The 25084-nt window shown below is 46.5% G+C and overlaps 1 protein-coding gene across 2 annotated transcripts; it reads left to right on the top strand.

The window, feature by feature from the left end:
- Positions 1 to 958: 958 nt before the first annotated feature.
- CLDN18 (claudin 18) lies at positions 959 to 16692 on the top strand. 2 transcript variants are annotated; one of them, XM_075509180.1, is made up of 5 exons: positions 959 to 1178; positions 13751 to 13915; positions 15171 to 15276; positions 15643 to 15753; positions 16383 to 16692. In XM_075509180.1, exons 1-5 carry the CDS (start codon positions 959 to 961, stop codon positions 16558 to 16560), a joined length of 780 nt encoding a protein of 259 aa, XP_075365295.1. In that variant the 3' UTR covers positions 16561 to 16692. The 2 variants fall into 2 exon arrangements, with proteins under 2 accessions (XP_075365295.1, XP_075365294.1); XM_075509179.1 differs by lacking the exon at positions 959 to 1178 and adding an exon at positions 9124 to 9343.
- Positions 16693 to 25084: the final 8392 nt, after the last annotated feature.

The following is a 25084-nucleotide window of genomic DNA, read 5'->3' as shown; positions in this document are numbered from 1 at the left end:
CAACCACAAACAGGCTGGCACCAGTGGAAAACTGGGCTAGGGAGGAAGTGGTGAGGGATGTAGCAAAATGGGCAAAAAAGACATTACCCAACAAACTGATATTCTGCGATAAGGTCAGGTCTCTTAGGTGCTCTTGTCTTACAGTAATACACAGCAACATGTCTGCCTTGCCCTCATTCTTTGTCCATCTAAACAAGTCCAAATTCATATTTGGATGAGGGGGATAAAGCAATAGCGAATGAGGATATACCTTTGCTTCTATTTATTTTTTTCCTTGGTCTGCCTGCCAGACTTTGTCCTCCCCCAGCAAACTGCAGGTTCACACCATTCACTCTTCAGCAACTGTTACCTTTCCTGTGGGCTCCCAGCCCAACCTCACCAAGCAGCAAGGTCCATCCGAGCATCTGCTGCAGCAGTGCATTGTTCTTTGCTATACGCCATCCTCTTTTATACACTATCCTTTGCTTAAATGTTTTGGTTGAGCACACATGCCCAGACAGAGGCCTCTCCACTTGGCTCGAAAGCAGCATCCCTGCCAGGAAAGGACTAGGCTCTCCATAATTTTTATCTGTTTCATCTGATTTAAGCATCTCTGTGGTTGCCCTCCTGGAGCATGCACCTGCAGAAGCTCTCCCCTGGCTGTTTCGGAGGGACGTGCTGGTCCCCGTCTGCCCACGCCGGCTGCACCTCTGCCTGGAGGGAGAAGGTAAACAGAGAGTGAGGCGTTCACGCCATGCGTAACAAACGGCTCTTGGTACCGAGCGAGGAAAATTATCTCACCGAAACAGATAAAGGGAAAGGGTAGGTTTGTATGGTGCAGACCAGACCTTTCCTGACTCCCCTCCGTGACGTAGGCTGTGCCTCCAGCTAAAAGTCCTTTCTGCCCTGGCTGCCTGCCCCAGATCTGGCTGCGGAGGCTTGTGCGCGTGGAGGACCTGCCTAGCGAGCGCTTGGCACCATGTCTGTGACAATATGCCAGTCCATGGGCTTCTTGGTGTCCACTTTAGGAATAGGAGGCATCATTGCGTCAACGTGCATGGACCAGTGGAGCACCCAAGACCTGTACAATAACCCGGTGACGGCAGTGTTCAACTACCAGGGCCTCTGGCGCACATGCGTCCGGGAGAGCTCCGGCTTCACCGAATGCCGCGGCTACTTCACCATCTTGGGACTGCCAGGTAGGGCTTGCTGGCAATGAGGGCAGAGAGGTGGGAGGGCAGAGCCATGGGCATGTCACCTCCCACCTATGTTGCCAGAAGACGTGCGTGAGCGGTGGTGATGGGTGATTTTCAGTGCAGAGTGGGGAACCCAAGTTTTAGCCAAAAGGGACCTCAGGTGCTCACTCGTTTGGAGGACAGGTCCCTTGGAGGCACCTCAACCCGAACCCCCTCCCACAGCCAAGCTGAGGTTCAGCAAAACTCATTTCAGCTGATTATGCATCAGGTGCCTGAGGTGTTGTCTAGGCAATACACCTGGGGCAGTGGCTGCTCCGTGGGGCAATTCGTCCCCCATGCCATGGCTGGTTTGGCTATACAATCCTGCCCCAGCCGCATGGCTGTGCGTGGCTTCCCACCAGAAACCACTAATATTCTTGGCATCAGAGAAGATCCTTTTCTAAGAGGATATGTCACAGTTCAGCTCGCTGTATTTCTGTACGGGCTAACAACACCAGGCTGGATTTCTCCCTAATTCTCCTTTGGTTCCAGTTTTTTCTTCCACGGGTATCATTCCTGTCCTCGTTGTACCCAGAGTATCTAGGGGTGCAAACAATTAGGTTACAACAGGATTATCTGGATTTCCTTCTTGCCTTAATACACTGAGAAAGAAGGCACTTAGACTGTTATATCCATCTAGCCTCTGTGCTTTGGCACAGCAAGAATGGAGGGAAGAAGCCAATTATATCAGCAAATCATTGCAGAACTTCTGCAAAATGGCATTTCCAAAACACAGAGAAATAAGCACCGTGCACAAAAATTGCTTCTTTCCTAAGTAGTCTATCTCTGTGCAAATCTAACCAGTATAACCCAATGCAGCTGTGGCTTCAGACACCAGTAGGAGGGGTATTTCACCCCCTCAGCTGTATTTCCACATCACTCATCTCTGGATCCTCGTTCCCAACTGGCGTTAGTTGTGCTGCAGCGTCCCTGCGCAAGTGCCAGGAATGCCCGTGAGCATCTTCTTCTTGCCGGAGCTGTGGCTTTGAATGCCCCTGTTTTTTCACACAGAGTCTGGGGTGCAGACATGCATTTTCCTAGAAGTACAAGGGCCTGATCCTGCCTGGGCATCCAGTTGTGCAGCCCCTAGCAAAAGCTGTGCCTTACAGCAGGTACAAGTGAATGTAGGATGACATCCAAAGAGGGATGTCTGTGCAGGGCACACTGCTATCATAGTCAGCAAAGCCAAGCAGTTTCACCAAGGGAAAATGCGTGCAGCAAGGGGCAGGACAGGTTGGTAAAACTTGACTCCAGCAGGCTAATTGCTTATACGTAAAGAGATTAAAGTTGCCATATGAGGAACAAATAGAGGTGTAAAAAGCAAATCCTCCTGACGCACACATACACGCATCACACACTGCAGAACTTCCTCTGTTCTTCAGCTCTTAAAGCTTAAAATTACAGAAAATGTAACTCTACAGAAGAAGCAATTAAACTTTTCAAGTGTTCAGCTCTGGGAACTACTTTAATCTTTGAAGAAACCAGAATACTTGAGATTCGGGATTTTTTTGTTCTTTCAAAATACCTCCATTGCTAACCTCAGCATTACAGTGAAAAGCTACAGTGTTTTTTGCAATTCCCAAGCCTCCAGACTGGTTTCTGTAGGGTTGGTATTAATTCACTAAAATGGAAATACAGAGCAGAGTTGGGGGGATGGATTTCCTTCACTTAGCAGATGGACTGAGGGAGATTGGTCTGTCCCTCCTCAGCTACATCCGGCAACGTCTGTGGCTCCCTCCCAGTTGTGGACAGAAACGGGCATCCTGTCCTAAATGTCAGGGTTTCTAATGAACCGGTCATCTTAGAGTGGAATTACCATGTGTGTTTGCTGGTCTTATTGCAGTTGCCTACAAAAAGGGATTTTAAAAAAAGCCCAAAGAATAAAGCACAACCTTTATATATAAAGGTGGGTGGGACCCTGAACCCCCTGAAGTTGCTGTCCTCATCCTCAGTGGTGTTGGAGAGTTGGTGCCTTCCCTGCCGGCGTGTAGGCATATGAATATTTATGTGCTTTTGCCCTGACGAGATGATTTCTGTGACCGGTGCTATCAGTGCTGACTTACGAAATGAGGTGGATGTTTTTTCCTTTCTTTTTAATGAACAGGGCTGCTCTTCTGAAGTCACTCCCTTGCTCTCCCCCCTCTTTTCCCTCCTGTTATATATTGTCTGACACTTCCAGTCTCTGGAGAAGCTGGTGCAAAAACAAGCGCCCCACTGCTGTGCTTTATAGATTGGCTCTGTCTCCTGAATTCATCTGCTCCTATGAGCATTTCTTCCCACCCATCGCCAGTGAAGGGCAGCTGTATCCCAACCAGCAGGGGAGAAAAATGATGCTAAAAATCAAATTATTAATTTGCTAAGATATTATTTAAGCGGATCATCCCAGTGTTTATTTTAACCGTGCTGCTCCTTGATCTCCATTAAACCCCCCTTGCTAAGCACACCATAGTTAATGGTTTGTCAGCATTTCCATTACAAACCCCTATTTATTATTCTGACAATGGCAATTTATATTGGGAACAATAGTGCCAGAGTGAATAAAAATAATAGGACTCTAGCAAAGCAGTGAGGTGACCTGAGTACATCAATGAAGTTTTGGTTTCCGAGGATTTTTTTCTCAATCCCTCACTCCCATAGCAAAGATTAAACTTGTCTTGCCCATCATCTGTCTTCAGTTTAGTTGGGAATTTTGAGTTCAAATAGATTGAGGAAAACTCAAGATAATAGATGAAAATGAGAAATAACACAGGTAGTTTATGGCTCTCACCCTCACTGCTTGGTTATAAACAGTCAGTCTCTGGTGAAATATGCCACTTGAGAACTAAGCCTGTTTGTTCTGATTTTGCTTTCTCTTATTATTTTTAGCTGCTTGCTTTGGCGTGTTGGCAGACCTTACTGTGATTGTCTGGAGGACACGATCTGAATTTGAACACACAAATAACAGACAAATAGCAATACCTGAGCTCTGGCAAGGCTGGTAGTTTCACCTAGTGCGGAAGTCACAAGGCACTTTCTGCTAAAAGAAGCATTTTTCAGTTGCTTACAAGTTTGCTAAACTACAATAACATGGGCAGTTAGTTTCTTGTTGTCTGTCTTGGTCTCTTTTTTCCAGACCTCTTCAGCTAGACTGGTTCAGCCATTTTTGAAAGGACATTTTGTTCTCAAGTCAAAACCCCTTTTGACCCATTCAGAAAGGCTGAGGCTTCTCTCTGCTGTGGAACAAAACGTTGATGACTTGAAAAATAATAATATTTTTGCTTTTCCAACAGCAAACTTTGAAAGTCTGAGAGCACCCTGTTAAACTTCTCCAACTAGTAAAAGGGTATGTGTTGCTAGAGCAGTCACAGTCTGAAATGTCTGCAAGCAACTGCTGTAACCTGCTTAAAGTCTTTTGAGACCAATTTTCATGCACAGAAGGGTTTAGGTGGCCCAAGTGGGCTGGAGACTTTATATAACCTACCAAGGGCGCGCATGAGGCTGCGGTGGGTTTGCACTCACAGCAGGAGCTGAAGGAGGTGTGGGGATGGGGAAAGAGCTAACGTGAGACCCTTGGAGAGGTCTCGGGCACCCCGATCCCCGGTGACATTCAGGGTGGGGAGAGGTGGCAGAGAGCCCAGCAAGGGATGTCAGGAAGCTAGATGCATGCATCACATCCTTGCTACTGTCTCATGCCTTTACACCATGAAAGGACGAGAGACATGAAAAATAATCCTAAAGGATCTGGGCTGAGGGCCAGAAGAGGAGCAAGGCAAGGGAAATGGCAAGAGGCTGTGGAGATGTGAGGCTGGGCTACAGCTCATAGGCATGTAGGGAAGGACGCAGCTTCATGCACCCCAGCTCTGCTGAGGGACCTCGAAGGCCCCTCTGGACCACCTGAAGACCAATGGAGCAGAGTGGGTCTGAGCTGGGATGGGGGCCTTCCATGACCCCCTTTCCCCATTGAGTTTCAGAAAGGCAAGTCAGCCCTTCTCATGCTATGGACTGGTGGACCACACACTCCTGGAGGCTGTGGTCATCACAGCAATGGAGGGACAGAAAGAGAAGGGTGGGTTTCTTTGTTTCGGTCTGAACAAGCTGGAATTGACTGGCAGGGTGTGAGCTATATCTGCAATTTTTAAAGTAAACATGAGCTGTAGGTGATTTTTATGGGAGAGGCAGTGATAACATTCAAGAGCTGCAATGGGCCCAGCGAGCGGTTTTGAGATAATATAGAGTCAACGCCTGGGTAGATAAAGCAAGTATGAGCTGAAATAAAGGTTGCAGAGGGGTGCGGTCACAAAGTACCCTTCCTTTTCCTCATTTGGGTAAACCGCTGGAGATGTCCCAATGCTCAGAGTGGAAGCCCTATTCTCTGCTCCTTCGTGAGGAAGCTTGGCCTTTGCAAGAGCTGTCTCCCCACCATCTCCCCACCAGCTTAGATACTGCTCAGCATTACCAGGTGGCATGACAAGCCCTCTGGCCCAAGCATTCAACCACCTTGCTGGAGCAACAGGCACATCTTGGAGAGAGCTCCCCATCCATCAACCACTCCTGGCTGTAGACATCTCCCAGAGGTGGCTGGAAATGAGCACCAGGTTGTGGTAAAGATGCTTAGACATGCACTACAGCTATCCTATCATCCAACCACTTTTCAGCTTGTGCTCTGAGCCAACAGTTCAGATAAAAGTCCCAGGTGATCTTCTGTTATTGGGCTGGGTGCTGGGAAAGTGGGGTGTTGAGTTTTTTGCAAAGGGAAACATATTTTTCCCTATCATGACTGGCTCAGAAACATCCATTAAAAACAAGCTTAAAGTAAGAACATTTCACAGAAGCAGAGAAAATGGGCTAGGGGAAGGGTTGGGATGGAAACAAGTCTGTGTTTTTTCTCCAGAACTTTGCCTCAACCAACCACTGAGGAAGGTATTTGTGGGAGCTTTGAGTTCCCAGTGTTTACAAGTGTGATGCTAATCAGAGCATGAGAAATGGCAAGCAGCTAATGCTGGGATGGCTGGATAGCACCTTAGGCAATATTCTTAGGGACGAGCAAATAGAACCCCCCCAAAAACACAATAATCCTTCAAAGACAACAACATCTGGAGTGCTGAGCATGGTTGGGTTTGCTTCTTAGCTAAGGACTGCAGCATGACCCTTGTTACCAAAGTTGCTTTCTCAGCTTCATTTTTGGGGGGAGCATGCATGAGGTTTCAGGGGGGGAATATGGAACCCTGTGCTAGTTTATCCTGTTCAGAGACATGATTCAATCTGGCCCTCAATATCAAAGACAGACTGGTTCACCCGGGCTTTCTTGCATACCTGGAGACTGTTCATGATATTTTTTGATTGCTCCACCATTGCTCTGGCGTTTCAATGCCCCTGAGTAAGAGGGATGATGAGAAGCAGCATCCCTCATCAGCAGGAGCCCCCAAGGAAAGGCTAGCGAGGCAGCACTGCCTGGGTGGCAGACTCCAGCTTAGGGCACAATTCGGGGCAATCCAGGGGATGGCCCTCTTTCCAATAGGTGTGTTGGGGGGAGCAGTGGGGCTTGGGGGTATGCAACGGTGGAGGGGGAGGGGAGGAGAAGAGAAGGTCCCTATTAGCTTGAAGAGCTGCTCCAGCTGCATGCAGCCAAAACCAGCAGAAAGGGTTAGAGGAAGGAGTGGTGGCTCCCCTCCCAGCAAAGCAAACATGCGGGCATGGTGCATGGGAGGGCCACCTCCACTGCTATTCATGCAACCACCCAGATGTCCAATTTAGCAGAAAAAAAAGTAATTTAGGAAGTGTTAGAGGGTTTTGGAAAAAAAAAACCCTGGAAAAAAATGTGTGACCTTTTTATCTCCCCCCACTCTGGCCTTTTTTTCTTTTTCCTCCCCAGCGGTTATTTGTAGCTGTGACCAGTCCATGCGTCCATTTTTCTGTGCAGCCCTCCAAGCCGTTGCACACTAATGATGCAGGGTGGCACCACCCTTGGGAATAGGGGTTATGTCCCAGAGGAGTATCTGTTCTGGGACATGGTTTGAGGTGGTCTAGCCTGGAAAAAGTGATATGGTCTCCTACCACTAGGTGGCAAGAAGGCGGCAAGTCCTGGGGCATGAAGAAGGAGAGGAGTCCCGGAGAGCTGCCGAGGACCTGCCAAAAGCTTGGGTGCAACCACCTTTTCCGGATTGGGACACAATTCTGGCTGTGGGGCAGTGAAGGATGGGACGGGGAGCTGGCCACATTACTTTTTTTAGCACTTATTGTCCTCCCGGCTTCTAGGTCCTCTCCAGCCCTGATTTATCAAAAAGCATTATCCAAGATGAGGAATGTTAGTCAACATGCCCTCTCCCTCACTGAGGATGAGCAGCTCTTACCACTTCTGGTTCTGAGGGCTCACTTCTGTGTTTTTTGTTCACGCTATTATTTTTGCTGGCAACTTCTGACCTTTAGATATGTTGGAGCTAGCCCTTCCTCTGACATAAACTTGCCAAACTCAGTGGAAATTACTAAATTTGAATAAAATCGCTGGAAGCAAAGGCATCTTGTGTCTGACCCAGGAGGGCTTTGGTGGCTGTGATTTGTGGCCGCTAGACATGTGAATTGTGCTCTGGCTGCTACAGCAGAGTCCAGTGCAAAAGCATTTCTCTCTGCTGCCCACCAGCTCGCTGCACAGCTACAAAAGCAAAAGGGGTGTCCTGGGCAGTCGTTCTCCAGAAGGCAGAAGCAACAGCCAATATGTAATAACCCCACTGTAACTCATCCATCCACAGAAATCAGCCTCTCCTCTCTTCCTGGTGGCTTTCACACGACTTCGCAATCAGGTGATGGTATTGACGGTGCCTGTGGCACAGAGCAGTATCAGGACTGGTTAAAGCGGGAATTTGTTTCTAGGTCAGCGCTGAAGTAAATCAGTCGGAGCAGGGTATTAGATAAGAATGGATGAGAGTGAAGTCTGGAAGGTCCTTGTAACTCACTGTGCTCCATCGGCAGAGCGGCACGGTGAATTTATATTGCTCCCCTGAGCCCAGCACTTCTCCACTGTGCAAAGAGATAATTACTTTCCTAATTTTTAGATCCCCTGCCCCTTTTTCCAGGACCATCCCCCCAGCCATTATAGACAAGCACCTGTAAAAAGGCACTTTCCAAATGGTCCCTGTGCCCTTCCTCTCCTTCTCCTCACATGGGTTTCAGTGGGGCCATGTGACAGGTGATGGGGATGTGTGTGGGAGGAGAACAGGGTTGCAGGAGCTTTGCTTGATCAGTTTGGCTTGGTGCCCTGGGTTGTACCATGGTCAGCATTTGAGGCAACGTCGGTGATGCTCGAAGTGACTGCAAGGAGCGGTCATGTCCTGTTTGTTCCCTGGGTTGAGCCGCTGGCCCTGCATCCTCCCACAGAGCTCACTGCTGGCATCCCTATCTATCACCGTACCTCTTGTGCGGACACCTGCATGGGTGGACGGGTGTAGAGCTGTCCCTGTCTTGGCCTGATGGCAGATCTTCTCCCCCTTTGCATAAGCAAAGGAGGTGGTGACCAGGGCTAGGTGCTGAGCTCACCTGGGAATGTGGTCCTTCCCTCTGCCCCTCTGAGCATGTTTGCACCATGCCAAGCATGCAGGAGAAGCCCGATGGACAGCAAAGGGTTTCGGTGGGGGGACGGCGCATGTTCCAAGTGGGTTGCCCAGCACTTGATGGAGCATGGCTGCTTAGCTAGGGAAGGACAAGCACTTCTAAAGGACAAAAGCTCATATCTCTGGCCCTGCCAGCACAAACCTACCCAGCGAGAGTGAAACTGGACTATCTTGCAAAAACACTTTGAGCAAACACAGCGCTCAATGGAAAGCATCTGATAAGAGCTGCTGCGTTTCTGGTGGCTCAGTCAAGAGGACTTCAGTTCTCCCATTAGGTCTGTGGCTTCATCAGGGCTGTCTCACCTCCTCGCTCTGGGGGCGACACCATGTCCACGACCATCTGCCAGGTGATGGCGTTCATCGTTTCGTCGCTGGGTGTTGCGGGGTGCATTGTGTCCACTGCCATGGATATGTGGAGCACGCAGGACTTGTATGACAACCCGGTCACGGCCGTCTTCCAATATCAGGGACTGTGGAGGAGCTGCGTGCGGCAGAGCTCTGGCTTTACAGAGTGCCGGCCATATTTCACCATTCTTGGGCTGCCAGGTAGGGGCAAAAGATGCATCAGGTTTAACCCAGGAGCTCTTCTGTAGCTCTGCACAGTTTTCATCCAAAGCAGGAGCAGATATCTTAAAGCACTTTGCATGGAATAAAATTTCCAGGCTACTCAGTGTATGAGCATAAAAATATGTGCATATTTGTTACCAAAATAGTACCTTACTCAGTGGAGGTTACAACTTGGAGCATGTGTAGGTGATCTCTGGATGAGCATCACAGGTTCAGCCCCATTGCTGGCATAAATCAGCACAGCTCCACTGATGTGAGGAGAGTGAGTATATTTAAACGCACAGATATTCTGTCCCTTTGAATTGAAAGACAAGGAAAACAGCTGTATGAAATTTCGCATTGTTATCAGAATAATGGTTTCTACAGAAAACAATTGAAATATTTTTTTTTCCAAAGAGAAAACTGGAATAGAAGAAATATGCCTGTGAGCAGTGCGTGTAGGAAGGGCGAGAAGGGGAAAGGTGCGCTCAGTCACTTCATGTTACCTGGGGAGTTTTAGTGGTTACAGAAGTAGATTGCAGAGGGGTATTACTTTCTTGTTTGCTTGCTTACTTTACTAAAAGAGCTGTTTTTCCCACCCCACTGCATGTGAGCGTATTCCAGCGCTCCCAAGCTAGCTGGACCCACGGGAGGGGAGCGGCCAGCCTGGCTCACCATGCCTCCCTGTGACCCATTGTGCCTGTGCCCTGCCAGCTAGCAATAAATACGGCACTGAGAGTGTTTTTCACTCTTGGTGCACAATTGCAAATAGGTACAAGCAAGCACTACTGCACATAGGCCTTTTGCATCTATTGATCGGTGTAGAAGAGAGCATGATGTGGGCTCTCAGCCTTGTATCCTCAGGGATGCCAAGCTTGCTTCCCTACTGTGAGGCAGGAGGGAGTGCTTTGCTGAAGACCAGTGTGTTGGCTGTGGTGTTTGCTTTTTGAGAAAAGCCCATGACTGTCCTGAGGGGTGCAATGGAATAAATGTGTTTCTGTGTACCCAGCTTCAGGATTGCTAGGTGACTTCTTTTTCATTTGGAAGAGCAAAACTGAAGTTTGGAGTCACTTCTCCTATGGGACCATTTGTTTTAAAGAATAAAAAATATATTTATTAAACTATATATACAAATGTTGATCAGTTTATATACATATCCTTATAATGCTGTGTGTAGGTGATTGTGTTTTAAAAGATCAATGAGGCAATGGTAACCATCATTTTGATGCCAAATTATCATAATCAAGATTTTACTTTTAATGTTATTTTTAGGTAATATAACAATAAGGAAACGTGCAAAGCAGTCACAGGCATTTTCTGTTGTGTCTTAGAGATATTCTGTCAGTTTTGTTCTCTTTATGTGTCTGTTTAGTTGATGAGTACCTTAAAACATAAAGAAGGAATGCCCCTGCTTGAATCTGGTTAACTTAAAAACCTCATTTTTTTCTCTAAACTTTCTATATTCAATTAATCATAACTAGTCGTAAAGTTAGATTTCCACCTTTGTATTTTGTATTAGTAACAGAAATGCAGGTGATGTTTAGATGACTTTAAGTTGTTTTACTTCACTCACAGTGACACTGGGGAAAAAGACAACTCTCCAGTTTCACTTATGTCTGAAAAACACAGTGACGCAAACTGTGGTTTCAGATCACTGACATTTATTTTGGTGAATAAGCTTGCATTTTTACTATTTTCGGTGCACGTCATCCCTTCCTATGGAAATCAGGTGTGCAAAATGAGCAACCATATGTGTGCAGGTATGAAGCAAAGTTATCCTAACTCATGCCAAATGTGTACACAAAACAGGAGGTAGTTTCTATGCTTTACTTTAACTATAGGGCTGTTTGCTACCTAGTGCTCCTGATACAATTTTTTTTCCTTAGTCTCCTATTTTGTTTGTCTAAGCCCTTCCACTCCTTCTTTCTAGGGGAGGTCATTCACCTTTGGAAAGCAGCTCTATTCAGAGGACTTTTGATGGATGCCAAAATTCACTTGAAACTGCAGTGCTCTCTTTCCAAACATCTCTCACTTTCAGTCCCATGAGCCAAGTGGAGAGGCCTTCATGCCACAGCAGACCTGGGAGCACTTTCTTCTCTTTTTTGTCCCTTTGTCGAGATGGTGCATAAGTCAGCCTCATGGAGAGAGAAATTGCTGCTGATGGCTATTTTGCATTTTTTCTGTTGTGCCCTGCTGTGTTCTTCTCTCTCCCTTTTCCAACAGCTGCACATTGCTCCTTTTCAGTGGAGATTCATCACACTTGCACTTCAGAGCTCCAGCAGAAGTGCAACATCCCAGGAGCTGCTTGGCTTGGCCTGCCTGTTGTGTCCTTCCATGGGCACCCCAGGCACTGGAAACATCTCTCCTGGGAACCCACAATATCCCTGTGAGGTCTTAGCTTAGGGTCACTTCTTGAAGGGTTGAGACCACCACAGTGATGGCACCTAGGAACCATAAGGTCTGTAGGAAGCATCCCAGGAACGAAGGACTGTCTTGGGGACAAGGACTTCCATAATGATCTGTAGTGTCTTAAGCTGCCCTGGAGTATCAGCCTCTCCTGCCTGCTCTGAAACAAAAGCAGTTGCAAAGAAACTTAAGTGACTGTAAAGACAAATGCGTATTGTGATTTTCTCTTTGCAGCTTTCTGCTCTGCATCAGGTGCTGCGTGAACAGCCTTTGAGGGCTGATAAGGCATATCCTGCCAGCTTCTTGTTCTCTGATGAATAATAACTAATGAGTTCACACCTGGGGGCTGATGAATGGGAGATTGAAAATCCCAGGCTCGTTAGCACTTGTTATCAGCTGATAAGGGCAAATTGAGTCATAAGAGCAGCAGCCCCGGTGGGACTGCCAGATGGGAGAAGGTGGTGTATTCCCAGCCTGTGGGATGGCAGACCACTGGCTTCCTTGTGCGTTATGGTGCCAGTGTGGTTCTGCTCAGGTTAGTGGTACCCCACAAGCAAGGAGACCCACAAGGGGATCCCAGCACCCACCCTTGCCCTCCTGGGGAGGGTTAATAAACATTTCCCTTCTCCCTCCCTGTGCAAGACCAGCAGGGTCTACTCCTTGCTCTCCTGCACCAGTGCCTTCTCCTCCAGTCAGGCCATATGGGACACTTGGGCACCATGGCCATCCTGGCCAGTCCAACAAAAGGGGTGACAGGCAGGCTGAGCGAAGTTCCTGGGGCTGCAGGATACGTGCCTGCCCCTCTCAGCTGGTTACAAGCCCATGTCATCTTCCCTGAAGATGGACAGTCATGTGCGGGGAGCATCAAAGCCAAACCCAGAGCTGCAAGAGCTCATGGGAGCGCAAGAAGAGGCTGCAATTCATCCCAGCCAAAGCACAACAGCCCTTGAAATACTTTCGACCACCCCCTCCCAGTGCTCTGCCAGCCCTGTTGCCTTCCTGTCTCTGCCAGGGACGCGTGCACAGGTGGGGAGGAGAAGTGTCTGGGGCCAGCACTGAATGGCAGGAGAGATGGGATATGTGCCACCTTATGAGAAAATCATCTTGGTATTCAAATGCATGGCCTTTTCCCTTTACTTCTCCAATTTAAAGGTGCAAGTTTCCCTTTGCTTTTTCCCCTACTTTTCTACTGTGGCCAAGAAGAGTCTGGAGGGTTTTTGCTACCTTTGTCTGATTGACAGCAGTGCTCAGCTCCCACAGGCATGACCCTCCAGCATCACAACCTGTCTCCAACCAAGCATTCCCACCTTGACAGCAGGCTGCTAAACACATTCAGGACTAGGGTATTTGCATGCTGTATTAATGAACGTGGACAGATGTATACAGGACTGATATTACAAATAACCATGGAAAGGATATGTGGGGGAGGTCATTGCTGAAGCTTTGTTACTCTCCCTTGGTGTATGTGTAATGTTTGCCAAGGTGATTTTCCTCCTCTCCTGTGCCATCTGTTTTACTGTAAAGCAGGAACATACAGAACTTCACTTTGAGTCACACAGTAGTTGGAAATACCATGGATAGCTGGGTGGAGCTGTCTGTTTTCATTGCTGCTTGGGGAGAAAAAAAATCCTTCTCAATCATTTTGGTTATGAAACGACTCATGCTTATCCTGGCTGTTCACCAGCTCAATTTCAGCTGAATAAACCGTTACTGGTGACAATGAATGTCAACAAAAATTATGTTGAAACCATCAAACTCTTTTGGAAGTTGAAAAGAACAGCTACATTTCCAGAGGTACCCCATAAAAAAACACTGAGAGGAGATCCGGTACCCATTTTCCAAGGCATAGTCTTTGCTTTCAGCAAATGAATTGCAAAACATGTTCAGGGTTTTCTTCTTTAGTATTTTTATTTTTAGACAGAAACAATCTTTAAAAACCTCCCAGCCTCTGACAAATTTCACTTCAGTCGCTCAACATGGGTCTATCAATTTGTTTTGCAGCGATGTTCCAGGCTGTGAGGGCCCTCATGATTGTAGGTATCGTCCTGGGCATCCTTGGCCTTCTTGTGTGCATTTTTGCTCTGAAATGCATCCGTATCGGCAACATGGAGGATTCTGCAAAAGCCAACATGACGCTGACCTCCGGCATCATGTTTATTGTTGCTGGTAAGTGGGTGGTGTCATGTCTTTCACGTGCAAGGCATTGTGGTTGCCTGGAATTGAGGACTGGGCAAGCCTTCATGCACTTCTGGTCATTGGTAGCAGATGCTCTGGAGCAACCCCAAGCATTGCTGCTTGCATGAAGTTATTGGCATTTGTCTTCCAACCTGTGCTTCTGCGGACAAGTAGTTTCTACGTCTGCTTAGTAAAAGAAAACCAGAAGTTTGTATGGGATAGAACATGAAAGGCTGAAAAAACAACCCACAGAAAAAAAGAAATTAAATCTCTTAATTTGTTACATGTATATTGTTGTTATGTACTATTATATCCTTTATTTATCCTACTGGTTTTATGAAGAGTCTCATGCTTTATACATAATAATTTTATGAAGACTCTCAGGGTTGTGGTAGCCTAGCTTGTAATGTTTTAATACCTTGGGTTATCAGGGAGGCTGCAGCAATGCCTAGTGATGCCCAGCTCCTCGAAATTGCAAATGCTTAAGAACAGCACTTAGAGATTTTCCCACAATTTATTGCAGATGAGTAATCAAATCAAATCCATCTCCTAATGAAGGGAAGGAAGAATGACCCTATTTAAAATCTTTACAGTTGAACAACACTTACTTTTGCTGGGATATGAGACATACAACGCAACTTAAAGATGTACAATAAGTACAAGCTGGACAGAGGAAACCACCTTCTGCAACACAGCTTTAATTTTGCACTTAAAATCTATCATTTTATTGATCTGAGTCAGTGGGTTGAGAATTTGGCCAATGATGATATTAGAAAAACCCACCATGCATTCCATGCATTCCCATGCATAGATAGGGTGTCTAAAACGATGATGTAGCTGACTCTTGGGATGGGACAACCCTTGGTTGAGTTCACCCATTTCAAAACAAGGTCCTTAGCCTCAGCTAGCTGAGGAGTTGGGTACCCGCGTGCCATGTGGACCTGGCCCTTAGTCTCACCTCTGTGAGATGGGGATTGTGTTTCTTTCTAAAATAAGGGCTGCTTTCAGGACAGAAGTGTTAAAGACTGTGACACTGAAGTACCACGATAGTGACGGCTATATGGGGACCTGAAGCAGAAGAGGCAGATTGCTCAGTCCCTCCCCAGTGCCGTGAGTAATTGGGTTTGAGGAAAGACTCAGAGGTCTTGGTGGGCATAGTGAGGATGAATAAGACTTGGGGTGCCCAGAAAAGCTGGAGTCCATAATTACTATGTGGGTCTCAGTCTGCCCTTCTGTCTGATCTCAGGTCTGTGTGCCATCACTGGAGTGTCCGTGTTTGCTAACATGCTGGTCACAAACTTCTGGATGTCCACAGCCAACATGTATCAGGGAATGCAGAATGTCCAGAACAGGTAGGTGATTGTCTGGCTCAGGGTGCTCCGCAGTGCAGATCTCCCTCAGGGCCAGGGTGTGCTGCAGCTGAAGGAAAGGCAAACTCTGGGTGCACGTTAGTCTGGCCCCAGGACTTGGAAGATTTATTGAGTCTCTTTCTTATCTGCACTGGAGATAATTTGTCCAAACAAATTGGCTGGGATATCTCTGTTCACACAGCTCAAGAAGGAGGTAGAGCGCCCACTGAGAATGAGCCTGCCGGTGGGATGGTGCTCACGGGAACTTCTGCAGGACTAGAGAGAGAATGACAATATTCAGTGTGGTTCAGAAGAAGCAGACTGGACCATTGTCACAGCACTAACCAGCCACATCTCTGTGTTTTGTAGATACACCTTTGGCTCAGCCCTCTTTGTTGGCTGGGTGGCAGGTGGCCTGGCCCTTGTAGGAGGCATCATGATGTGCCTTGCTTGCAGAGGGCTGATTCCAGAAGAATCCCGGTAAGCCTATCTGTGGTAGACATGGGAAGGTATTGCATGAAGACTTGGGTGTAGGGATAGCATACAGCCAGCTCACCACAGGACATGTCCATGTGTAATACCCCTGTTGCAAGAGTTATCATGATGATACATCTGTTCGACTGGTATCATGGGTCAAAAGTGACCATTTCCCTTCCCTGACTACATGACTTGCAAACAAATAGAGAGGGCAGGAGAGATCAACCTTAAAATCTAAAATTTGCAATGTGCTAGCTAAGTCAGGCCCATTATTTGCAGCTTTGATTGCAAATTGCATAGCAGATCATCAGCAGGTGTAGATTGCATCAGCTGAACTATGATTTACATCAGGTAGGGCTTTGTACGCCTACGTAGCTGGTTATTCTAAGCGGGTCCTTCACTCAACCAAGGATTTACTCATTGGAAAGAAAGTTTAAGTTTATGAAAAAACATGAAAGAGACTTGCAGCCTGTCTCTTTCATGGAGGGTTGGCTCTGAGCTCATTGAGTAGCTCCAAGTGATGACACAGTATGACATTGCCTAAAATCCAACAGCAAACAGGAGCACCGGGTGCAACACTGGGTAGTCACAGACCCCCCAGTGGCTGATGCCATTGTTTGTGTCTCTTTCAGTTACAAAGCAGTTTCCTACAACGCATCGGGGCGGAATATCTCCTACAGAACGGGGCCGTATAAGGTTGGTTCGGGGTATGAACCTGAAACGAAGACTAGGAAGGGTGCAGGGTATGAAGAAGCTGCTCGAAGTGAGGATGGAAGACGCTCGTACCCTTCAAAATATGACTATGTCTAGTAGACTTTCTGGGCTTGAAATGTGCTATCTTTCACAAAATATTTTTCACTTCAGAAGAAAAAGTACATGCAAACAAAGCAGTCTGTAAATAGGATTGTGTTTTCTATCACGTTTCCCCTACTCTGCTGTTGTATCCTAGCTTGTTATGAACATCGGTTTTATTTGACTTCCTGTTAGTATGCCTACCATAAGGAGGTCTGTAACAAAAGTAATGCCTTTTTATGCTCTCAGAGTAGAACAGTTTGCTGATATTTTACATATAAACTCTGATATCCAGGACCAGGATTGTGCCTTGTCCCCTTTTCTAATTCTTCTAATAGGTTAAAATTCCCATTTAATAATAGCCCAGATATAAAAGCAATGCTACCCCATTGCCTTTTTCCCTTTGAGCAGGTTTTCATGCAATTAGGCAATGTCACCCCCTACTTTCTCAGAGTTTGGAGAGGTGAACAGCATCCTGTGACCTCGGTGTCCTCTGTTCATCAGAAAAAACAGTGCTTTGCTGAAATGATAGTGTATCTTTGCTCTGGTTTTGCCACCCAATTTTTTTTGAGCAGGTTCAAAAGCAAAAATTACAATCTAGTAGTCTCTTATATTATTTTGCTGTGTATTTTAAGTAAATTCAGTTGTGTCTCTTTGACTGTGGCCAATGCATACAGACCCCATAGTCATGGCATTTTCCTCCCTGGTGACTGTTTCTACTCAGACACACCTTTGGTTTGCTGGTTGTACTACGATGCTGATCTGCTGTGATATTTAATCTGATTTATGTTGCTTAGACATATGCTATAACCCGTGATACCAAAGTGTATTTATTTCTTCTGATGTCTCCAGGGAATATGTATAATCCATTGTTGTTCCTGTGCTAGATATTTGCTGTAATAGCTGAAAACCTCTGTGTGTGACTAGTGTTCCTGCAGATGTCATCTTTAATGAAGCCAGATGAATTTCTCATTTAGAATTAATTAGAGTTACATTTGGAGCAGAAATCCCAGGGAGCATTAGATGTGTAACTCCACACTGACATCAGGACTTTCTTGTGTTAATTCTTCCCCCAATGATGTGAAGATTAACTCCTTAGTGGGACATTAAGTGACTCTTCTAGCCAATCCACCAGAGAGCAAGTTTATTCAAAGGGGTCACAGGAAGAGACACAAGAGCTTATGTGGGAGGGGAAAGCTGTGTGCCATTAGCAGGTCCTCCCACCTCCCACATTCTAGCGAAGCTCTGGAAAGTGCCAGAGTGAAGACTGAAGTGAAGACAGAGTGAAGCGCCACTCATAGAGCAGAGTGAAGGGTACTGAGGGATAAGTTAAAGAGAGAGAGAGAAGGGGTCTGAAACCTCCAAAGTAGCCATTTTGATAGATATCTGCAATAGGTTTTAGCCCCACTTGTAACGATTTTAAGTTCTCTGCAGGAGTTCACTGGCAAACTTGTTTTGGTGAAATGCTGATATCCCCTTGAGTGGTTTCACGTTCTGGAGGGATCAGAGGTAGAGCTGAACATTTCTCGAGTTGGACCTTTGGTAGGTCAAGCTACCAGTCTAGCTGGCATCTCTGATGGCTTGTATGAATGGGGGGGCAGGCTGTCTCACTGAACATCAGTGCTCCCAGTGAACACAAACTGTACTCACCAGCTCTCCATAACCCTCACCTCTCCATAACCATCAACTCTCCATAACCACCAGCCTTCCACCACGACATGGAGGCACATCTCCAGCACAGGTCCAGGAGATGCAGAGAGGTTGCACCTCGGGCAGGTCAGCGAGAGGAGGAGGGAGTGCCTGGCAGGGTGCAGTGCCAGGGGCGGATGGTTGGAGAAGATGACCACCATGCAGAGAGGTGGGAAGAGCTTTCATCCAACAGCTCTTGGTCCCATCTCAGGCTGGATGTTGGCCCCTGCTGCCACCTGGGGTAAATTGCTACCTCTGCTGGATGTCAGTGCTGACTCTCCCTTTCGTACGAGCGAAGGACTTGTTTTAAGGATCTGTTTTTAAAGGAGGACAATTCAGTTTTGCAGAGGTAAATATCATCCTATTTTTAAAATATCAATATTCTTTACAATGGATTTTTCCCTGTCTCTCAGTATAGACTTAGCTTTTCTGCCTCTTTTTTGCATGCTGGATTTATTTTTTTGTTTGTTTGTTTTGTTAGTTATTTTTTTTTACATGAATATTAAAAAAGAAAAAATCTTTAAGACAAAAATCACTGTTTTCACTTGTTCTCTCCTTGTCACGAACAGCAGCTACCAACTTTCCTGCTCAGCTAAACTCATCCCAGCTTCGGGTTCTGCAGCTTCTTGGGAGCAGTATGGAGAAGTATGTGTGGTTGAGGGGAAAAAATAAAAGACGAGGCTATTTTTTGTTTTTCCTTTATAAGATATAGTTAGTTGTATACTGAGACAAAATGTCAGAAAAGTAGATGAATAAGCATCAGGGGACCCCAACTCACTGATGCAATGAAATCAGAGGTCCTTGCTGGGACCCTGGGCTTGCTGAGGAGTACAGTTCAGCGAGTGGGTCTTTTGGGGTTTGAGGCCACTTTGGTCAGTCCAGCATCTGCCCAACTTTCAAGGGAGCAATTAAACACTTCTAAATACTTCATTGTTCTTAGGAGGGCAGAAAAATTGCTGGTATGCTCTCACTTCTGCCAGCCTCCACTGGAAAGGGGTTGAAAAGCATGGGAATGTTTAATTTAGATAGGAAACACGTAAGTGGTGGTTAGGTAAAGGTACATAGGTTAATGAAAAATATAGAAAAAAAAACCAGAAAAAAATGAAATACAAGTTTCTGACTGCAGTAGAACAAAAAAAGGTGCACACAGAAAAATCACAAGGAAGCACCTTTGAAAGTTACATTTTTATTTTTATGCAACACAAATACTCTGACAAACTCACTGAGCAAGCTATCTCTCAGTTTCACTTTGATGTGTGCAAGCGTGTAGATGACAAGATTGCAGGCAGGAGCATTATGGAGAGTGGCAGAGAGCTGAGACAGAGCTGTATCTGGGAATTCCTGCCCTCAGTAGATTTCTAATCTTCCAACATCGGTTTTCATTTCCTTACCTTGGCCGAAAACTTGCAGTATGAAAAATTTTAACACAGTGAACTTTACCGAAAAAAATCAAACTCCAAAGCATAGAATCATTTATTTATGAGCCTGTTTGCTGTGTAACAACACCTGATATTATGGCTGCTCCCCTCTTTTTCTGGCCATAATGGACCTTCTCTCGTGGCAGGCACCACTGCGAGTGGTGAGCATCGTGCGTCGGGGGAATGGCAGCATGGGGAGAACCAGTGCCCGCAGCCATGCAAGCTGCGGTTCCTGCCACAGAAAGCACTTGGTGTTTCCCTGTCTTGGGACACGGACCCAAACATCCCCTGTCTCCTGAAAGCCCTGCAGCTGAAACCACCTGCTTAGGGAACGCTCTTGGTCTTTACTGAGAACAAAGTTCCCATTTCCAGGCTTTCCTCTGCAGCCCCGCTGGCTAAAAAAAAATGAGGATACCCTAATTATTTCTTGAACTTTGAGAACAAAGTGAGATCCAAAAGCCCCTCCAGGATGACCCAACGTTGTCTTGGTGGCAGCTCATTGTGTCCCAGTGCCGCTGTGTCCCAATGCCCACATGCAAAGGACACAAAACCCCATGCCACATTCACAACCCATGGTGCTAAGCACCAGCTGCAGGGGGAGGAGGGACACCCAGTCCATATGCTGCCTGGGGAGCACCCTGGGGCCACCCACCCAAAACACAGCATCTGCACCCCATGCTGTGCCTGGGTCCCCAGCACTGCAGGGAGGCACTTTTCCTTAAAGGGTGTGAATTTAGGCTCTGAACCCAGCACTATGTGCAAAACTGAGCTGCTCAAAGGAGCAACACTCTGTTCTCAGCCGGTCACCCCACAGGGAGACACTTGGGAGGGTATAGTGCTGTACCGAGGCATGCAGAGTGAAGCCCTCACTATCCTGCCTTGCTGCCTGGCTGCAGTCTGGGAGGAGCAGTTAAATATTTGCTGGGCTGAAGTGGGGTTGCTGGTTTGACCAATTGCACAGCAACAAGGAGGTTTGTGCATCTAGAAATCTTTGTCCGAGTAAAGCCTGGAAATAACTGGAGCCCAGATACTGCAGATCTCTTGGCCCCATGAATAAATCTAGTGTTTCCACCTGCCATTGTTACTGGTGAGGGAGGGAAGACACCACTGCCCACCCCACCCGGATTATTTTGCCCTTATTGACAATAAACTGAAGGGCAAAGGATGCATTTGGTAGCACTTGCAGAGCCAAAGGAGATGAGTCAGGGAAATAGTGATTGGCGATGTGTGTGTGCACATGTGCCCGCACTCAGAAATGGTTTTGTTTCCATAAATTTGATCGTCCTCTGAAAAATGCATATCCTGTTTCAGAGGAGCTAATTAAATATAGGCTTGTCTAATAAAGCAAATGCTGAAAAGGCTGTGTGTATTATCTGCCAGCAGAGCTCTATATAGGTTCTTTCTGAGCTTCTACAACATTTATAAGTATATGAGAGCACGGCAGATTTGCATGGACTTTGACCAGGGGAAGCAAAGACCCATATCTGAAGCTACAAATTGGACTATGAGATAAGAACTCTCCTGAAATCTATATGCAATTAAAAGCCCAATCTTCCTTCCTAAAGTGACAAGGTTATTGCTTTTATATAGCTGAACAGAGATGAATGAGTCTACGGATTAATAGCACTAAGATTTATGACACTGTGCTTGCCCCAAATTATGGCAGAATAGCTCTCTGGGTGAGATATTCCAGCTGAATAAATTTGATAGGATTTTTCTTTTCCTTTATTTTTTTTCAGCTTGGTATCATTTGGGAGAGTTGCGTTGCATTCAGAGATTGTTAGTGCTATGGTTTGATTATCGACTAATTGTCCTACACATATTCATGCTTTATAAAAGTATTACCAATAAATGGAGTCCTGCAAAGACAAATGTCACTGAAAAAAAGAAAACACAAAATGTATTACTTTAAAGAGCACAAGACTCCAATGGCATTAAACTCCTGGCAAGGGCCTGACCAACGATTTCAGTGTAGCTGTGCTGCTTTGCATCCATGGGAAGTGGGTCATGCCTATGCCCCATGGGTGTCCTAAATGGTATGGCTCTGTTACAGTACCTGCAAGCTGGTTGTGCAGGCATCAGCTGGGATAGCATTTGTAAAACCAGCATCAGGTTTTTCTTCGACTCTTTAATTTGCCATGGCAGTGCAAAGGTCTTTTTTTCAAAGGGAAACTCTGATTTGCATGGTTTCTCCTTCATTAAATCAGCTAGTTCTTTATGTTGCTGGCTCTGAACTTATTTTACTGTTCCCAGAGACTCCAGAGAGGACAAAGACAAAGGAGATGCTTCTGGTAGGAGAAATGATGTTTCAGCAATTGGTGGAGACCATGGAAAACCCTCCATGCTGTGCTAAACTGAAGACAAGGTTGAACAATTAGGGGGAGGAAAACAAAAACCTGCAGGAATTTAAGGGGAGCAGTTTGGGTATGGGAGGGATGGGGTTACATGCGCGGGTGGGGGACGTAGGTCAGGGCAGAGGGGTGAGGATTGGGCTGCTTGCACTAGAGGATGAGGTAAAACCATGGCAAGAGTTATGCCAAGGAAAAAGCATGGGTACTGGACAGGACCCGCTCCCCAAATCACGCCATGATGCAAGGGTTGCATCTTCCATCATTTAATGAAACCGCAGGGTTTTTTAGGTTTTCAGGAAAATCCTCTGGGTGTTAAGCAGCAGACAGGCATGTGTGCTCCAGCCGATGGACTGAGCCTGCTCCACCATGCACTAGCAAGCAGCAGGCTGGCATTGCACAACCACAGTGTGCCAGTGGACAGAATTTGACCCGAGGAGCAGGTGCAAAGGTTTGAGAGGCAGGGGATGTGGTCTCAGGCTCTGAGCGGTGCAGGCATGAAGGCAGGATGCCTGTGGTTTGCACAGGCCATCTTTGCCTGCAGCAGCCTCCCTATTGCTTTCACTGCTGACAAAGTCACGTTGTCTCGTGGTATTGCAGCATCACATCTTTACAGGGTGAGGGAAATGAATTTTGGAGGCAGCTCTTGTTCCATTGTTGTTCTCCTGTGGGAGAAGCCGAATTTGTTTCCTTAATGCAGCCACAAAGAAATCTTTGTGCGAAGGAAATATCAGGACACCTGTCTGCCTATTTAACCTCGGCCGTGAGCGCGAGTCCCCGCTTGCACTTCTGACTCTTTTTCACTGCGTGCTTTCTGCTGGCTTTGTTTTGTTTTGCTTTGTTTTGCATTCCCCTGGCTGCAGTAATCTGTCTGCTCAGGGGGCATCCCTGCTGCTCTCCGCTGGTTCGGCACCATGCAGCACAGCACGAGTGCTTCACAGTGCCAATGGGCACAAGAATTGTGCCAGGTACCCAGCAACGTGGCCCAATTTGGTGTCATCAGGAAAAGGACAGTACTCTAAAAAGGGGTATATAAGCAGTTGCTTTATCTGGGGAAGGAGTCCATAAAAGAACAGGAAAAAAAATTGAGTAAAATTTCTTTTCTAGACAAGACACACTGATGGAGCTGATATCATTGGAGTCGCTTCTTCCCCTCCTCTTCTCATCTCTGGAGACAAAGCCCATCACCTGTGATAACCCCGGTTATCACAGTCTGAAATAAAAATGCTTTGTCTGTATCTATATTTATTTGTCAGAGTATGAGCATCACCTTTCTCTTAGCACAAGGCTGTCAGCTATTTTTGGAGTTTCCCCAAACTTAGGGAAAGTTCTTCCCCCACCTTTCTGGCACCATTTGGACTTGGTGCTGAGTGCATGAAGCTCACTGCAATGACTCGAAAGCATCTCAGGCATGAATACTGCTGGTAAAACAAACATAAGAATGATTCTTGCACTTGTCGGCAGATGAACATGTGCAGGAGCAGCAAGAGCAGCCAAACCTGGGGCTGGCAGGGTTTGGTCAGCAGCTAGCAGGACAGGTGTGATTTAGATTTTAGTGCTGGGCAGGGTGCCTGCCTTGGCACCAAGCTTGCCACATAGTCAAGCCGAAACAGCTTCTGCTTTCTGCCCTTTTCCTACCTGTTTGCTGTTTTGGGCAGAAATGTATTTCTCCATTGGTTTTGAACTGTGCCAGCACCAGAGCCCAGCCCAGGGCAGCAAGGGCAGAGGTGCATGAACCAGGACAGGTTTCCCATCACCCCTCTCATAGGAGCAAATGCTCACTGCTACCTCCACCTGCAATGCTTTACAGGTAAAAAGCTAATTTTTTTCCCAGTTACCAATACCAGTGCTCGGAAGGGGTGGAAACATTCCTCCTTTATTTACTTTATTAAAAGCAGTGCTTGTTATGATAGACACTCACCAAAAAGAACAACAGCTGTCAAACTAAGCATGAAGTAACACAACTGGCAATAGCACTGTAAGCAATGAATAACACAAGCCAGGTATAGTTCTTAAACTTGAATGATTAAAATGGAAAAAATCCTTTTCAAGGTATGCTGCTGCAGAGTCATGTGGTATGGGTGGTTATAAGCACACAGGTCAATGTGCACATCGTGGGGGACATGGGGATTTACAAAATATGGGGGGGTTTCTGCATGTTTGGGGACAGTTATGTGGAAGGCATGTTTGCTGTTCAGTGAAATGAAATAAATTCACCCTGCTCTGCTCAGGCCTGGCTGGACTTTCTGCTCCCTACCGTTAACATGCAAACATTAAATAGGGAATGGTAGAAGTTTGAACCAGTGGTGGAATGGGTTGGAAAAGAGAAGACAAACTGAGAATGGCAAGTTTTTCCTGTTGCATTTTCCAAAATATCATACTTTCAAGGGATCAAGATGCACTGCTTCAAATGTATACAATACAGAAATAATTAGGAAAATGAACTTAATTTACACAGATGAGCATTATCAGCAGTGAGGCTTATGCCTTATGTTTACAGTGCAAAAAATTATCCTTTGGGTTGAAGCTTCCACTGATTCAAGAAGGAAAGGAGGAAGGAGACAGCAACTGTGGCTTGTTACTCTGTCGAAGTGCACTGAGGCCAGGTTCCTCCTAGAGCAGAAAATGAGACCTTTTCCATCACCCTTAGGAGCACCGGAAAAGAGAGAGGCAGTAAGAAGGAAAGCTGCTTTCTCCCCTCTCTCACTCTGTTTTTTGGACTGCTTAAAGAATAAAGAAGCCACACAAAAGTGCCATGCTGTGTCTGGTGTGGAGACTTGGCCCCAGCCTGTGGGATGCAAAGGCCAGGGGGAGTTGCTGGGGCTCTGAAAGCTCACAGCACCATCGGACACTGTGTTATAGCTCATGTGCATGTGTGAAGGGAGAGCAGAAATTACTTCTTTTCAGACTGCGCAGCATTTATCCTCCTTGGTGCAATCCACAGCAGCTGGCCAGGGAGGACCCAACGCCCCTGTACTGTCTGGGAGAGCCCCAGTATTGGGGTCTTCCCAAAAAGAAGGGGAGCCAGAGCCCAGAAGCAGCCCTGGGGAGGCTGCAGAGCAGCTGCTGCCTGTTTCTGGTCTTGTG

This window comes from Mycteria americana, chromosome 7 (genome assembly GCF_035582795.1).
Source record: "Mycteria americana isolate JAX WOST 10 ecotype Jacksonville Zoo and Gardens chromosome 7, USCA_MyAme_1.0, whole genome shotgun sequence".
In the NCBI taxonomy this organism is placed as follows: domain Eukaryota; kingdom Metazoa; phylum Chordata; class Aves; order Ciconiiformes; family Ciconiidae; genus Mycteria; species Mycteria americana.
This window is presented reverse-complemented; position numbering and strand designations above follow the sequence as displayed.

Coding starts and splice junctions, on each gene's coding strand:
- CLDN18 (XM_075509180.1), top strand. CDS start 959: ATGTCTGTGACAATATGCCAGTCCATGGGCTTCTTGGTGTCCACTTTA. Junction 13,916..15,170: donor CATCATGTTTATTGTTGCTG/GTAAGTGGGTGG, acceptor GTCTGATCTCAG/GTCTGTGTGCCATCACTGGA. Junction 15,754..16,382: donor CTGATTCCAGAAGAATCCCG/GTAAGCCTATCT, acceptor TGTCTCTTTCAG/TTACAAAGCAGTTTCCTACA.